The sequence below is a fragment of the Ips typographus genome, linkage group LG15, assembly GCF_016097725.1.
Source record: "Ips typographus isolate SLU linkage group LG15, UJ_Ityp_2.0, whole genome shotgun sequence".
NCBI lineage: Eukaryota > Metazoa > Arthropoda > Insecta > Coleoptera > Curculionidae > Ips > Ips typographus.
Window position 1 is genome coordinate 2402893 of NC_138436.1, and position 16558 is coordinate 2419450.

The 16558-nt window shown below is 38.4% G+C and overlaps 1 protein-coding gene and 1 long non-coding RNA gene across 2 annotated transcripts; both read left to right on the forward strand.

Annotated features, from left to right (window-relative positions):
* The first annotated feature begins 6863 nt into the window (after positions 1 to 6863).
* LOC145738296 (uncharacterized) lies at positions 6864 to 8328 on the forward strand. The gene is made up of 2 exons (XR_014180691.1): positions 6864 to 6927; positions 6988 to 8328. It is a non-coding gene; the product is annotated as an uncharacterized LOC145738296 (long non-coding RNA).
* Positions 8329 to 11305: 2977 nt separating this feature from the next.
* On the forward strand, positions 11306 to 16558 carry LOC145738413 (uncharacterized). The gene has a single exon (XM_081993231.1). It carries the CDS (start codon positions 11306 to 11308, stop codon positions 16556 to 16558), a length of 5253 nt encoding a protein of 1750 aa, XP_081849357.1.

Consider the following 16558-nt stretch of genomic DNA (forward strand, 5'->3'; position numbering starts at 1 on the left):
GTTCGACCTCAGCCCCAATTGCTTGGTTACGTGAGATTTGGCGTCAGTGGTTTCGTTCGGAACACCCCAGTAAATTTAATTTTTTTTTTGTGGTTACATATACACTAACCGTTCGGTGTATTTTTCGGGTTTTCTAGAGAGGGTTCCTATCAAAAACCTTTCCTTTTGTTGGTGGACGATTGTCTTCTCTTTCCTGTTAGTTTTCTTTATTTCATTTCCACCTGCCAGGTGATTTGTTTTGGTTTCTCTTTCTGTGGTTTTCCTGAGCGTTGAGTCCTGTCTCTGTTTATCTCTACCGAGACCAATGAATGAGGTTTCCTCTCGCATAACGAGGTTTACGCAACGTTGGTTTCATGTTCAACCCCGTTTTAATTTTCTGGACATAAACCGGTTAGAGATTTGTAGGGTCATGACGACTTCTCCTGGGAATATTGTTTGAGTGGGAGACTGGAGCAAGTCAACTGGTACCTTGTGTTTTTTTTTCCTCCTCTTCAGAGCTACTTCATAGCTGTGATGAGCTTCATTTTCGTTTGAAAGGTGGTATGCCTCCTTCAAATGGTATACTGGCGCCCATTATTTGTTCTCTTGATTTTGGTGGTTTATCGTCTTTTGGTTTGCTTTTCTTCAGGTCAGTTTCGAGGTGCTTTTTCACTTAAAAAAAAATTGAACAAGTTTAATTTTTTTTTGGTTACTTAGGGGAGTGTGTTACGTACGAAATAGAGTTTTCGTCCGTTAACTCGTTTGATTTGTGTTTTTAATGTACATGGGCCTAGTTACACTAGTAGACCGATTCCGAGCGCTTAAATCCTCCAATTGCACTTTGTGCACATTTTGTTGTAAATGTGGGTGCGTGACCTGATCAGGTGCCGTAGTCACGTGATTGATTTCGATTTTTGTCGGGGGAGCGTCGGTTTGTGGTCGTGTTTCTTTGTGTCAGGTGCCATGTGCCTATTTAATCACCCCACTTTGTGATATTGGTCTCTTTACCACTACAGCACTCGAACTGCCGACATCTGATCCTTTTTTCTGAGCCGTGTGGCGTGTGTGTGAATTTGATTTTTAATCCGTGATCATCTGGCCGAATTACAGCATTGTGTTCGGCCCATCCGGATATTCGGAGATTCAAGGACTTTTCCCAACCGGAGATTCAGGGACTTTTCCGACCGGAATTTCAAAGACCTTTCCGACCGGAATTTCAAAGACCTTTCCGACCGGAATTTCAAAGAGTCTCCTGACCAGAGGTCTGAGAGTTTTCCCGAGAAAGGAACGTTTCAACCGGGGATTGAAAAGTAAAAGTCCAAAAACCAGCCCACGTGTTGGGAAAGCCGATCACCGGCCACAGAGGTTTAAAAAGGTCAGAGTTGAACCACCAAGACAATTCCTCATTTGACTTAGTTTTATTTGATTTAATTTGATTTTTATTTTTTAGTTTATATCAATTTGCTCTGAACAACTTCAACACTTGTCATAGCCTCTGGTCACCTTTTTGGTTGCCGGAACAAGTGTTGAAGCTGTTTGTTCGTTTTCCCTGGTGTTCTGCTGTTTTCTGCCCTAGGTACCTGTCACCAGTCTCTGGACCCCATTTCCTGCCTGGAAATCAGCGGTGGCCACTACTGACTACTGGGGAGAGGATACTGGAGGTTCCAGGACCCAAACATCGTCTTTGACAACTGGTAAGGGCAGTCAATTGCAGTTTGGCACTGGGAAAACTTTTCCTTTTTTTTAATTTCAAATTTAACTTCTCTTGTTTTTTTTTTTATTTGTTCAAATTTAACTTTCTTTTTGTCTTTTTAATTTTCTTGGCAACTTTTTGTAAAGTGTGTAAATAATTTTGTAAATTTTTGTAAATATTGTAGTTATTTTAATTTGTAATATACACGTGTACATATACAACAAGTGGTTCGTTTGATTTCCTGCAGTATATCCAAGTGTGTTCATCTATAGCTAGTTATGAACTCATGCAATTAATCCACGACCTTGAGCTATCTAATTGAAAAATGTTGTAATCTCATTAACGTGAGGTTTCATCATAACACAATCGGCAGCGGATGGTTGGAGGAAGTTTTTATTACTACCAAAAGATGAAAAAACTAGATGAACCTTAATTTTTTAAATACACGAGAATGACGCATTCAGTATTCCAGAAATTATTGACAAAACTTGGACCTCTCATAAAAAAACAGAAACAAAAAGATGGCATTTCACCTGAAGAAAGGCTTGTGATTACTTTGCAGTAAGTTTTTGTTATTTATTGCATTTCACTTGCTGTACCTGTCTCAAGGAACCAACATGTAGGTACTCGCCTGGAATTTTCAAATTGGACATACCACAGTGCACAAAATTATTCACGAGACCTGCATTGCAATATGGGTAGTGCTTGCCCCAGAATAATTAAAAAGTCCATCTACCTCAACAGAGTGGCTAAATATTTCTAGAGGATTTGAAGACAGATGGAATTTTCCTCATTGTATAGGGGCTCTAGATGGGAAATATTAACAAGCACCTGCAAAAAGCGGATCCCAATTTTTTAATTATAAGAAGAACTTTAGTGTTGTTTTGTTAGCTGCTCGTGACTCAAAATATCGATTTACACTAGTGGACATTGGAGCATATGGGTCCCAGAGTGATGGTGGTATTTTCAGACAAAGTGTTTTTGGGCAGAGGCTGGAAGAAACCAATTTAAATCTACCTCAAGACAATATTTTGCCAAGGTCATGCACAAAAATGCCCTTTTTTAGTGGCGGACGAAGCCTTCCCTTTAAAACCCTACATTATGAGACCATATCCTGGTAGGGGATTATCAAATACCCAAAGAGTTTTTAACTACAGGTTATCACGTGCTCGCCAAACAATAGAAAACAATTTTGGAATTTTAGTGGCAAGGTTGAGAATCCTAAAAACAACTATTGTTGCAAAAGTGGAAAATATAGATAATATAGTTAAAGCAGTAACAGTTCTCCACAATTTCTGCCTAAGAGAATTGGAACATGATGAAGAAAATATTTACTGTCCTCCAGGATTTGTTGATAGTCCTGGCATGGATAATGGAGAAGAGATAACCATCCACTACATTCAGTCGGGAGATTAGGGGCAAATAGGAGTCGACAAGTGCTCTATGACTTAAGAGACAGACTTGCTGAATATTTTATGTCTGATGCTGGAGAAGTTCCATGGCAATACAAAGTTATTGAAGATGCTCCTATGACAAATATATTATAATAATATAAATTGTGTTATTATGTATTAATTTTTATATTCTTGGTACCGTAAAACCGGGTGGCTTTCTGACACTTTATACATATTTTAACAATTTTTATCGATTTTGCTATTTATGATCAAGTTAAAAAAAATACATGTTAAATGTACATCCTTTACCTAATGAAATCACTAGTTAAACTTAATTTATATTATTTGTGAGATATATATTTTTTTGAAAAAAGTTGTCACAATTTCACCCGCATGCGACGGGTGAGATTATGACACCGAACAATCCAAATAGAAGCACTTTCTCCGCGCCCAAGAGAGCGAGATTGTGACAAAAGGTTTAAAAAGATGCTTACTTTCAACCGCCGGGACCAGAACAAATCAAATTTAGTTTCTACACACAAAAAAAATATTTTTTTTTGACACCAAATGTATGCAAATACAATATTTCTTGTCATTAAAAACTTTATTTTTTTTAAATCAAACGTGAAAAAATATAAACAAAAACGTTTCTTAAATGTACCTATGCTACATATTCAAAAATAAATATTAATTCTAATGGTACCTAAGCATTTAATCTAAATAAGAAATTTGTCCATTTCAGGGAAATAAAAAATTTGTCTCCGTGAAATCTGTGTAGGTGGACTAATTTTCTGTTCGATAACGTCGTTGAATTCGTAAAAAAGTTCATCTTTTTTCTCCGGCCACTTCCAATATTTGCCACAGCTTTGCATTGCACTTACATACAATCCGTCGGTAACAAATTTTGTTATTATACCCGGAAAATATTGTTGTTCATACCGTATGATAACGAAATCGCCAATTTTTTTTTTTTTTTTTTTTTTATTTATCTTTACTTCAAGTTACATAATTATTGTACTTAATACTACATAAAATGAAGTGGCGTCTAGGAAGAAACAAAGTTCAAATAACATTTACGGTCTGACACAGACCTTATACAATAAACACAATTACATTTACCGGTTTAGAAATTCTTCAATGCTATAAGGCTCTATATTAATTAATATCTTTCTTAATTCTCTTCTAAATGCTTTCTCCGGTTGTACGCTCCTTATTCTGTTTTCCAGTTTATTAAACAATTTTATTCCCATGTAAAACGAACCCTTCTCATATAATGTTAGTCTATGTAGAGGATAAATAGCGTCATTTGAGCGAGTACTGTACCTCCTATGAAAATTTGGCGTCTTGTTACTACATACTGTATTATTATGTTTGTTCCTATAAGTTAACAAAATTACCTCAAATATATATAACGCAAAAGTAGTTAGTATTTTATTTGCTCTAAACACTCCCCTGCAGGTTTGCAAATGAGACATGTTACAAATCACTCTTATAATTCGTTTTTGAATTACGAAAATACTCTGTGCTGGACTGTTTGATGCCCAGAAGATTATACCATATCTCATTACATTTTCGAAGTTTGCAAAGTATAATGTTCTGAGGGCGTGCGGTTCTAGGTACTTTTTTACATTACGTATACAGTAACAAGCTTTGTTCAGTTTGACACCCAATCTCTCAATATTTTCACTCCAATCTAAGAATTCGTCAATGTTGACACCTAGAAACTTTGTAGCACTATTAAGTTCTATCTGATTTCCATTAATATTGAGAGATTGGGGTACTACAATTTTATTTAGTTTTGATCTAAACAAAACAGCACTCGTTTTTTCGCGATTTAGGTATAGGTTGTTTTTACTGAACCATAAATCTGTTACGAAAAGAAGGGTTTCAGTGCGATCACATAGCTGGTCTAAATTTTTTCCTCTTACTAGGAGGTTAGTGTCATCTGCATATTGTGTTATGCTGTAATCACGAGAGCTGTCTAGTTCCATATGTAAATCGTTCACATAAACTATAAATAGAACTGGTCCCAATATACTACCTTGCGGTACACCATATTTATTATCAGATACTTTAGACTTAAAAATCAAACCGTTTTTAGTGATAGAAGTTCTTTGTGTTCTATCTCCCAGATATGATGCAAACCAATCAAGTGCACTGCCTCTGACTCCGTATATCTCCAGCTTTTTTAGTAAAAGGTCTGTCAAACTGTCAAACGCCTTTGATAGATCAAGAAACAGTCCAAGTGTTACGTCCCCGTCATCCAAGTATTCGAGTATTGTCTGTGTGAAGGCAAATATGGCGGTCTGAGTTGACCTTTTTTGTATATATCCGTGTTGACTTTTTGCTAAAAGACTACATTCATTCATGAATTCTGTCAGCTGTTTACACATAACAATTTCAAAGAGCTTGGAAAACGCTGGAAGCAGGCTTATAGGGCGGTAGTTTTGAAAATACGTAGAATCTCCTTTATTTTTATATATAGGCTTAATTACTGCTAACTTGAGATTCGTTGGGAAAATACCTTCCTTCAGAGAGTTATTTATAATATAGCAAATAATTTCAGCCATTGCTGGCATTGTTTGACATACAAGCCTACTTGGAATTTCATCATCACCTGAACTGCTCTTTGGCTTAATTTTTTTAGTGCACTCAAGAATTTCATCAACACTTATTGGTCTCACCTGCATCGATTCCACGTTTCTTTTTATTTTCGTATCCCATTGAGCTTGGCTAGTTCCTTTGCAGAGCTCTGGAATAATGGCCAGCAAGTACTCGTTGTATGAGTCCGCAGTCTCTTCAGTAAACCCCGGTATTTTGGTGTCGTTAATGTTTGGCTTATTTGATATTTCTTTAAAGATCGTCCACATGCACTTGTTTTTGTTTTCTGAATTATTTATTTTCTTGCTGTAGTGATCTGACCTAACTTTTATTAACAATTTTTCATATTCTTTTTTAGCCAGGGAATATCTTTCTTTATAGTCTCTTTCGTTTTGGCGTTTTAACATTAACAGAACATCCAACTGATTTTTGGCCTCTTGAACCTGATTATTACATTTATACAAGAAATTTCTATTGTAATCGGGATTGTATAACTTTTTTGGAAAACAATGGTGAAAAACTGCAAGAAATGTTTTGCTGAAAAGTGACCATTGTTGGTCTACATCAAACCTAGGAGCGTCGAACACATCCAACCATTGCTGCTGGCCGATTAATTCATAAAACTGTTCATTGTTTTCCTTGCTAAAAAATCTTTTATAATAACAACGTTTAGAACAGTCTCTTTCTAGATAAAATGTTATTTTTTGAGCCGTGTGATCTGATATAGTAGTGTTCAAGACACAGCTATTTATTTTTGATTCCGGAATATTAGTGAATATATTGTCAATGCAGCTTTTGCAAGAACACGTAATTCTAGTGTTTTCTAAAATTGTGGGGTAGATTCCAAAAGATGACATAACGGACAAAATCTGTGTTCGAGTACTGTTACTTTCCAGAAGCTCTATGTTAAAATCTCCTGCAATAAAAATAGTCACATGATTATATTTAAATATTTCTTCAAGCATGGTTTCCAGTTTTTTAAAAAATACTGTTAGGTCACCTTTTGGAGGCCTGTATATGGTTGCTATAATACATGCTGTGTTCTCTAAATTACATTCTATACAAGCACACTCAAAAACTCCACTTACCGAAAGTTTATTAATCTTATTACGCACTTGATATTTAATGTCTGGATACAAATATATTGATTGCTACGCCGCCATATCCTTGGTCCCTGCAGAAACTTGACGCTAATTTAAAACCGTTTATATTGTCACGTTAAGGGTTGGTTGAGGGGGAAGAATACTCAGGTTTCCACAGGTAACCCACTCTTTATTACGTAATAGTGCCTTAATCTCTAGACGATAATCTTACCCCCAGATGGCTAAGATGGCGGGGATCATGACGTGGTCTGGCTTCTAGGCAAAGGTACACGGAGGGCAACGCTTTAGCGGTGGTGAATGAACCCTAGACTTAGGTCCGAGGGCATTCACCGAGCCGGCAAAGACGCGAAGAGCCTAACAAAGGGAGGTAAGCTGGAACGGCAACTCGTGCTGCGCGTCCACACTAATTCCTTTGTTAGGGCTGATCTAGGGTGTGGCACTTGGTCACCTACTGCTCCACTTTTAAGTTGCACAATAGGCGTACCCAGACTAACCCGGAGATCAGTCAGTGACTTCCCTCTGGGGAAGACCCCAGAGTTCGGTAATCTGTACGTGCTTTTGGTGCAGTATTTATACCCACATCATGACCCCAATTCGCCAATATTGCTGACACAAACATTGTACTGGGGGAGACCGGGGCAACTTAGGGTAACGGCGCCTAGTGTAATCTTTATGTTACATGCCCCTCCCCTAGAAAGTGTTCGCCCCGAACACTAAAAGCGAAACTTATACATAAAGTCTACATATACTAATGTTAATCTTAAATGCTATAGGGTGTATAAAGGTGGTGGAACGAGTCCTTTATTTCTTCACCAGATTACAATATAATAGCTTAATATAGTAGAGATAGGGGTGTACTTTAAAATATCACAAATGTTACATTGGGTCACCTTTCAACCTTGCTGTTGCGTCTATCTTATTGCCTTCCTTATTAAGCGAAATTCCGTAAAATTGCTCATTGTACCCTTCTTTGGCACCATCGTCTAAGTGGAAACGCTTCACCTAGGCTTCATCTCATCGTAGTGCCTTCTCTTGGCACTGTATTCTATAAGCGGCAAACTTCATCGCTTAGCTTCATTTCTTCATATTCTGTCCTTTTGCGTGCTCCTTTAGCACACCTATCCTTGGACATGTATATTTCTTCCTAAGTAACGTCAGCCCATTTGGAGATGCTTCTTCAGCTCGACTTATTAAAGACTTCGGGTGCACACGGGTGTAAGTAGAACCGTCGTGGCGGGACCCATCTGAAGATGTCGGCTTCTCCAAGACATAAGGCTAGTTCGCTTTTCAACAAGGCTGTAGCAGTTGATCGATAGACGCAACAAGATTGCCAGGTTGACCCTAAAAAAAATAAAATAAGATTCCAATTATTACTTTGTTTGCCATACATCTCTTAAAACATAAATAAAATCATTATGTAAACCAGTACACTTTGTTGTTGTAACCTAGAACTTCATAATTGCACGAATTTGCTAGGTCATCACATACCTACACTTAGGTCAGGGATCGCGACACTGGCCTAGAAATCAAGATATTGTAAATAAATAATTGCGCTAACTATACACTTATTCTATGAAACATAATTAAGAAAATTTGCCTTTTACCATACCCAATATAATACCAAAATAATGTGCTGCTATGGACTAAAAATGTTTCGCTATGGTTGCCTTCTTAGAGCGTCCTACAGGCCCCTCTTGACATTGCCCTACTCAGTTCAAGCAACTGTGAACCTGCAGGCTAGCCCTTTTTCTTCCACAACCTATCATTGTGTTTGCGCTATGTCTCTTCCTTATCCTTCTGGCCCTTGTCTTAGCTTATCTTCTTCCACTTGAGCTTCTGTACCTTATTCGAAGCGGGCTGCCAGATTTTGTGGACCTAGAAGTGTACCGTCTTCAATCATTCCCTTTTTCTTTGTGCTCTTGTTTAGCGTCTGCGAGGGTGTGTCTGCTAATGTGAGGATTAACAGACGGGGATCCAACGAGGCGCCTCCACCATGTCACGTTAAGGGTTGGTTGAGGGGGAAGAATACTCAGGTTTCCACAGAATACTCAGGTGTGGCACTTGGTCACCTACTGCTCCACTTTTAAGTTGCACAATAGGCGTACCCAGACTAACCCGGAGATCAGTCAGTGACTTCCCTCTGGGGAAGACCCCAGAGTTCGGTAATCTGTACGTGCTTTTGGTGCAGTATTTATACCCACATCATGACCCCAATTCGCCAATATTGCTGACACAAACATTGTACTGGGGGAGACCGGGGCAACTTAGGGTAACGGCGCCTAGTGTAATCTTTATGTTACAATATTAATGTTGCTAAGGTGTTCCATTTTCTTCCAATGTTCAGTAAGGCAAAGGCATTTGCAAGCAGTGTATTCCTCGAGTAGATGATTAACTGCGTCCACAGAGTTTCCGATTGATTGAACATTTTGATGAATGATGCTGATTCTACTATGATTCCCATAGTTTCGGTGTTCGCTCAGCTTGTTCTTCTTAGCAGGTTGCCCCGTTGCTCCTTTCATAAAAAATCCTGTTGTGCTGTTGCCCCGAAGTTTGTGTGTTCCCGTTGTTTTTCGAGTTTTCTTATGAATGCAGGACATTTTTTGTCTCTGGCTGAATGCATTCGTTCAGGTAGCCTAAGTTTTTTACAATTTGGACAATCTAACTTTGTTTCAGGTGGGCACTGACTTGGTTCATGTTTTCCCCCGCATTTGTGACAACAAAAATCGCTTTTGCAGTATTTAGAAACATGGCCAAAATTACAACATTTAAAGCATATTGCTAAGTTGGTGTGTTCTTGAACGTATGCCCTGGTGAGATCAAAAGTTAGGTTTTCATTTTTGATTATCCATTTAAATATTGCAGGTTCAGCTTGTAAAATCCAGTTGTCTTTGTATTGATTTCTGCACGGTTTTTTAGCTACAAAAGTAATCTTTTTCTCAACTTCTGAGCCGAAAGTATCCTTTATTTGGGGATTATCTTCAATTAGTTCGTGAATTAGTTCTTTTGGTTCATATCCTTTCTCTATACCTGTCAACATAAACATTGGATTGGTACTATAAAGCGCTTTGTACTCCACTTCCTGTTGTTTCGACAATACCGTCTGCAGTCTCTGTTGCTGTTCATCAGACTCACACTGAACGACCACTCCTCCATTCTGTAAATGTCTAACGTTTTTGAATGTTTCCTTTGTTCCGTGATTGTTTAATAGAGGTTTCACCGTTTTTAAAATGTCAATTGTGTGTTTAGGATTTTTAGGCTTTATCATAGTTTCGATTTTTTTTCCTGTGGGTGGTGTAATCCACACTTTATCTTTTTCAACCGTATTATCTTTAGTAGTTACGACTGAGCTGTATGTCTTCTTCCTTGTTTCTTGTACAGGTAATTTTGGAAACTCGTCGTATTCTGAGATATTCTGGGTACTAGCTCTGGGGGCGTTTGTTATTTGGAAGTTATTTGTCGATGTTCTGTTTTGAAGACCTAGAGTTACTTCTGCTTCCAGTTTACCTACAGTGAATGCCAAAGTAGTTACAATCAGGTGAAGGTCAAACGAGGCTTTTCTTATTTCAGAGACGTCGCTTTGTTCTATAACTCTTTTCTCGGTCACCTTGTGGATTACTTGTAGGTTTTTCAGGATATCATCAAAGAATGATCGTGTAGTACCATTAGAGTTTCCATGTTCATTTTTTGTTATATCATTTGACATATGGTTATTAGCCTTGTGTTCGTTGTTAATAATATAGTTAAATTTGTCTTCAGTTCCATCCAATAGAATATGTTTGGCTATTTTTGTTCGTGTTGATTCTGGAGGGGTAGATTCCGATCTTGGTCTCTGTTGGAAACTCATACAGTTTTTTTTAATTCCCTGTTGTTGATCGAATGAACTAATTCGGGGATTTCATGTTTTTTTTTAGTATAATTTTTTATGTACAAATTCCTCGCGTTAATGCACATTTATGCGGACAAATCCGGCAGTACGCGTCGTACAGCCGCTTCAAATAGTCTGGCTTCGGTACCGATAATTTTGTGACAACGACAAGAGCAGGTGAGTCCTATTAATGTGCATCGTTTAATTTAAATACAGTCCACTTAAAATCGTATGTTAAACACAAAAGTCTATTTGCGACATTTTGGCCACTTCGAGCCGGATATTTTCTCGAATTAGTTCATTTCTCTTCAGAAATATCTAATTAGTATTACATTACTTATATCCAACAATTAGCTCATTTCTCTTCAGAATTACTAATTGCTTGGCAAAATCGTCACACAACAAACATTTTTGAGCAACTCATCTGCATTTTGTGATTTGTACGTCGTTATTATTTTACTTTAAAACAACTTGAACACTTTTTTGCTGTACACTTGATCACCCGTACATTCGGGCATTTTAGGCATTTGGGGTTTGGGCTATTTTTAGCTTATCTGCGTGCGATAAAAACCAAGTTTGTAGTATACTTTCAGTTTGGGTCGACAATTTCTTAAACCAATTTAAAATATAAATCTGATTTAAATTTGTATAGTAATAACAATAAGCTAAAATGACGGATGCAGATATCATTGTCGAACTGAATAAACTTAGACTGCGACGTAAAGTGTCATTACAAAGATTGTCAGAAATTTATAATTATGCGGTGAATAATACCGATGATCAGTTTTATAAGCAAAACTTGTTTGCAAGATTGGAATTTGTCGACTCTATTCATGATGAGTTTAGAGAGTATCATAACTCCATTGTTTCTTTGATTTCAACTGACGCGGAATTTCAGTTAGAAGATAAAATTCGAAGTCTAGCAGATAAATATGTTTATGACGTTAAAGGGAAAAAATTTGAACTTACATTGTCTGAGACTGCTCAGCAGGAAACGTCAACGCAGTTTACTTCAACTTTAACTCCAAAACTTCCAAAAATCAACATACCTGTTTTCGATGGAAATTTGAAGCAATGGCCTGCATTCTACGACTTATTTAACAGTGTTATTCATACTAACCCAACTCTATCAGACATAGAAAAGTTTCATTATTTAACGACATCACTTAAAGCTGATGCTCTCAACTTAATCAAGTCCATTCCGTTAACTGCCCCAAATTATCAGATAGCATATGATGCCTTGAAGACTCGTTTCCAAAATAAGCGTGTTTTAGCCACTGCATATTTCAATGAAATTTATTTGACACAACCCATCTTCAAGCCTACGGCTAAAGATATTCGCCGGTTAATTGACACCTTTTCTGAAAATCTTGCTTCTTTGAGAGGTTTGAATTTTGATACAAATTCGTGGGATTTCATAATCTTCAATATACTTTTACAAAAACTCGATACAAAAACCAGAATGGATTTTGAAATTGAACATAGTACTGTAGAGTTTCCCACATATGCTATGCTGTCAACTTTTTTGAATAATCAATGCAAGGCTTTGGAGTCGGTGGAGTTTATGACGCCTGCTTCTAAAGGTAAATCTGAGGTTGCTAATCAAAATCCCCGAAGCAAATGTCAGTTCAAAGACACTCATAGAACCGATGTTTTATTTAATAATAATGTTTTAGATAAGGGCCAACAAAATGCAGTCGATCGAAAGTGCCCCTTATGTACAGCGTCTCATGCTTTGTATCGATGTTCTTTATTTTTAGCTAAATCACCTCACGAACGACTGGCTTTGGTTAAGAGTCACAATTTGTGTGTCAACTGTATGCGTTCACGTCATACCGTACGTAACTGTCTTTCTACAGTGCGGTGTAAAATGTGTAACTTACAACATCACACATTGCTTCATTTAGGTTCTCCAAGAATTTACAATCAAAATTCTGGAACTTCTCAATCATCATTTTTTCACGGCCCACAAGCCTCAAATAACCTTGCAGATGCAGCTCAAAACTCTGATGGAGTACAAAACTCTCAAACTGCCTCAACGGCTTCAGCACTCTCGTGCACCTCGCCATTTGGGCACCAAAGATCAATTTTACTATCTACCGCTATCGTTGAAATTCTTGATGCTTTCGGGAATTATCAAAAGGCGCGAATTTTACTTGATACGGCTAGCATGGCCAACTTCATTTCGGAACGCTGTGCCAATCGTTTAGGCTTAAAGCGTTACCCGTGCTCTACTCCTCTTGAAGGCATCAATAACCAAATTTCTAATCCGACTTATGGTAAAGCCCATTGTATTATTAAGCCTTTTGGCAAATCTGAGCCAGGGTTTGAATTTGAAGCCATTCTTTTACCCAAAGTCTGCTCAGACCAACCGAAAATGGTAATTGATACCACCAATTGGCAGCACATTCAAGACTTACCTCTAGCTGATCCTCAATTTCAAATCCCTAGTTCCATAGATATTCTGTTGGGTGCAGAATTAGTACCTTATATACTACGATCTGGTCAAATCTTTGGTCACGCAGGTCAACCTGTTGCACTTAGAACAATCTTTGGTTGGATTTTACAGGGTCCAGCTGGAAATGTACCATCAAATTCTTCTCTCGTTAGCTGTCATGTTTCTTTGAATCCTCATATGGAACTAGCACTTAAAAAATTCTGGGAACTGGAAGAAGTGCCAACTTCTAGGAAGTTGTTGTCTCCTGATGAACAGCGTTGTGAAAGTATCTACACTTCCTTGTTGACTCGTGATGCTTCAGGTAGATTCATAGTTCCACTTCCATTTAAACATCAAGACCCGAACTTTGGTGATACATACTCACAAGCCCTTCGGCGATTTACATATCTAGAGTCTAGATTACATAAAAACCCTGAACTTCATTTAAAATACGTACATTTTATAAAAGAGTACATTGAAAAGGAATATATTTCCGAGGTTTCTACTTCAGATTATCAGTCTAAACCCGCATTTTATTTGCCACATCATTGTGTGCTTAAACCAGACAGCGTCTCTACTAAACTCCGTGTTGTCTTCGACGCTAGCGCAAAGGGTACCGCGGGTTTAAGCTTGAATGATACACTGTTTGCTGGACCTAAACTGCATCAAAACTTGTCCTCTATTTTGTTAAGATTTCGAATATACCCATACGTATTTGTTTGCGACATTAAACAGATGTACTGCCAAATACTGATCAAGCCAGAATATAGAAAATATCAACGTTTTCTTTGGCGTTTTTCGACCGATGAGAGTATCAAGGAATACCATTTAAATCAGGTCACTTTTGGAGTATCTTCTGCGCCTTATTTAGCCTTAAGAACCCTGAAAGAATTAGCCGCTTTTGAGCGAAATAATCATCCTCTAGCGGCCAAGGTTTTAGACGAATCGGTCTACGTAGATGACTGCGTTGCTGGTGCTGAATCAGTGAAAGACATTCTTAAATTACAACAAGAGCTGATCTCTTTGCTTGAAAAGGGAGGTTTTGAATTGAGAAAATGGGCCAGCAACTGCTCCGAATTATTATCTGCGGTAAAAGCTATTGATCCACAGATGCCATTGACTTTTGATAGTGATGGTCCTAATTTTGTAAAGGTTTTAGGTCTCCAATGGCATCCACAAAATGACATATTTTCATATTGTTATACTCCAATCAACGTACCCTGTACAAAACGGAACATATTGTCTCAAATTGCTAGAATATTTGATCCTGTTGGGTTTTTGTCTCCAATGATTTTCCTTGCTAAGCGCATTTTGCAACTTTTATGGTTGTCCAAATCTGATTGGGATGAAATACCATCTCATGAAATTGTAAAAACTTGGGAAAAAATAACCTCTGAATTGCCTGAAATTTCTAAAATTCGCATTCCTCGTCTTATGTCGTGCCTAGGATCAACTACGCGTGTGGAAGTCCATGGATTTTGCGATGCGAGTTCTTGCGGCTACGGTTGTGCTGTGTATTTCAGGTCAATTTCCAGTAACGGACAAACAGAATGCTCCTTGGTAGCGGGCAAATCTCGTGTATCGCCACTCAAAATAGTTTCATTACCTCGACTCGAACTATGTGCCGCTTATTTATTAGCCGACTTACTAACGTTTGTTATATCCTCTTATGAAAAGCTGCTCACCATTGATGCAGTATATGCTTGGTCTGATTCACAAGTCACTCTTGCTTGGATTCTTAGTTCGCCACACAGATGGAAAACATTTGTGGCTAATCGAGTGGCCCGTATTCAAGTGTTGATTCCTTCTTCTTCATGGAAATACGTTCCTACGGACCTGAACCCAGCCGATTGCGCATCCAGAGGTCTCACTCCTCTAGAACTTTTCGAGCATAAATTGTGGTGGAAGGGTCCCGAATTTCTTACTCACCCTTGTCATATGTGGCCAACTCAGCGCTCAGTAGTGTCGGATGGTACCCCTGAAACATCTTCTGAGGAGAAACAGTTGTCTCTTCACGTAACCAAGGCTGATTCTTCTATTTTAACAGATCTTCTGTTTAAGTTTTCCTCATTGCGAAAAGTTCAACGAGTCCTTGCTTGCGTTTTAACGTTTATTTCTCGCACCAGAAGACAGATTTCTTCCTTTCAGGAAACTATTCCAAAGGATGCTATGCAAAGGTCCATGGTTCTGCTCCTATTACACGCCCAGGAAGAAAGTTTTTCGAATATTCTACAAAACTGTCGTAATAACAGCCCTTTACCTAAACCTTTTAGAAAGTTGGCCCCTTTTATAGACGAAGTGGGTCTCCTTAGGGTGGGCGGCAGGCTTAGAAACTCCTCGTTATCTATAGATGCTAAATTTCCTGTTTTATTACCGAAAAATCCCAGATTATGTGAACTGATTATCGAACAGAGTCATAATGATAATTTTCATCCAGGAATGAAGACTTTACACAATTTAATCATTCAGAATTTCTGGATATTATCTCCCCGTTCCGCAATTTATCGCTGCCTGTCTAAATGTATCAAATGCTTTCGCATGAAACCTCGCTCTTATGCGCCATTCATGGCCGATCTTCCTTCATTTAGACTAACCCAAGTTAAAGCATTCTCTCAAGTGTGTCTTGACTATGCGGGACCGTTTTCCATTACTATGGGAAGGTATCGGGGAGGAAAACCTACTAAAGCCTATATTTGTCTTTTTGTATGTTGCAGTACAAAGGCAATTCATTTGGAATTATCCTCCGATTTGTCATCGGATACCTTTCTAGCGGCCTTTCGCCGTTTTATGGCGCGAAGAGGTCGAGTGTCCGAAATTCATTCAGACCAGGGAACAAACTTTAAAGGAGCGTATAATCAGCTTCTTGCCTTTTCTCAAATGGCTTGTAAGGAATTGTCAATTAAGTGGCATTTCAACCCTCCAGGTGCTCCTCATTTCAACGGCCTCAGCGAAGCCGGAGTTAAGTCTGTGAAAAGTCATTTGTACCGTGTTACTGGCGAACAAATTCTTACCTACGAAGAATTCTATACTCTGCTAACCCAGATTGAGTGTCTTTTAAATTCACGGCCCCTTTCACCTATTAGTGATGACCCAAATGACTTGTCTCCACTTACTCCTGGTCACTTCTTGACAATGGAACCACTCACGGGGTTCCCCGAGCCAGACGTAACACACATTCCTTTGAATCGTTTGGATAGATGGCAGCTTCTGCAGAAGATGCATGTTGATTTTTGGAAGCGTTGGAACCAAGATTACTTGCATACTTTGCAACAGCGCTCTAAATGGCTAACCCGTCTGCCTAACATTAAGCCAAACACGTTGGTTCTTATTAAAGACGAGCGCACGCCTCCTAAACAATGGGTATTAGGACGGGTGATCAAGGTGCATCCAGGTGCTGACGGCACTGTTCGCGTCGTTACCTTAAAGGTACAAGGCGGTTTATTGCAGCGTCCAGTCGTCAAGCTTTGTCCTTTACCAGGACAATGA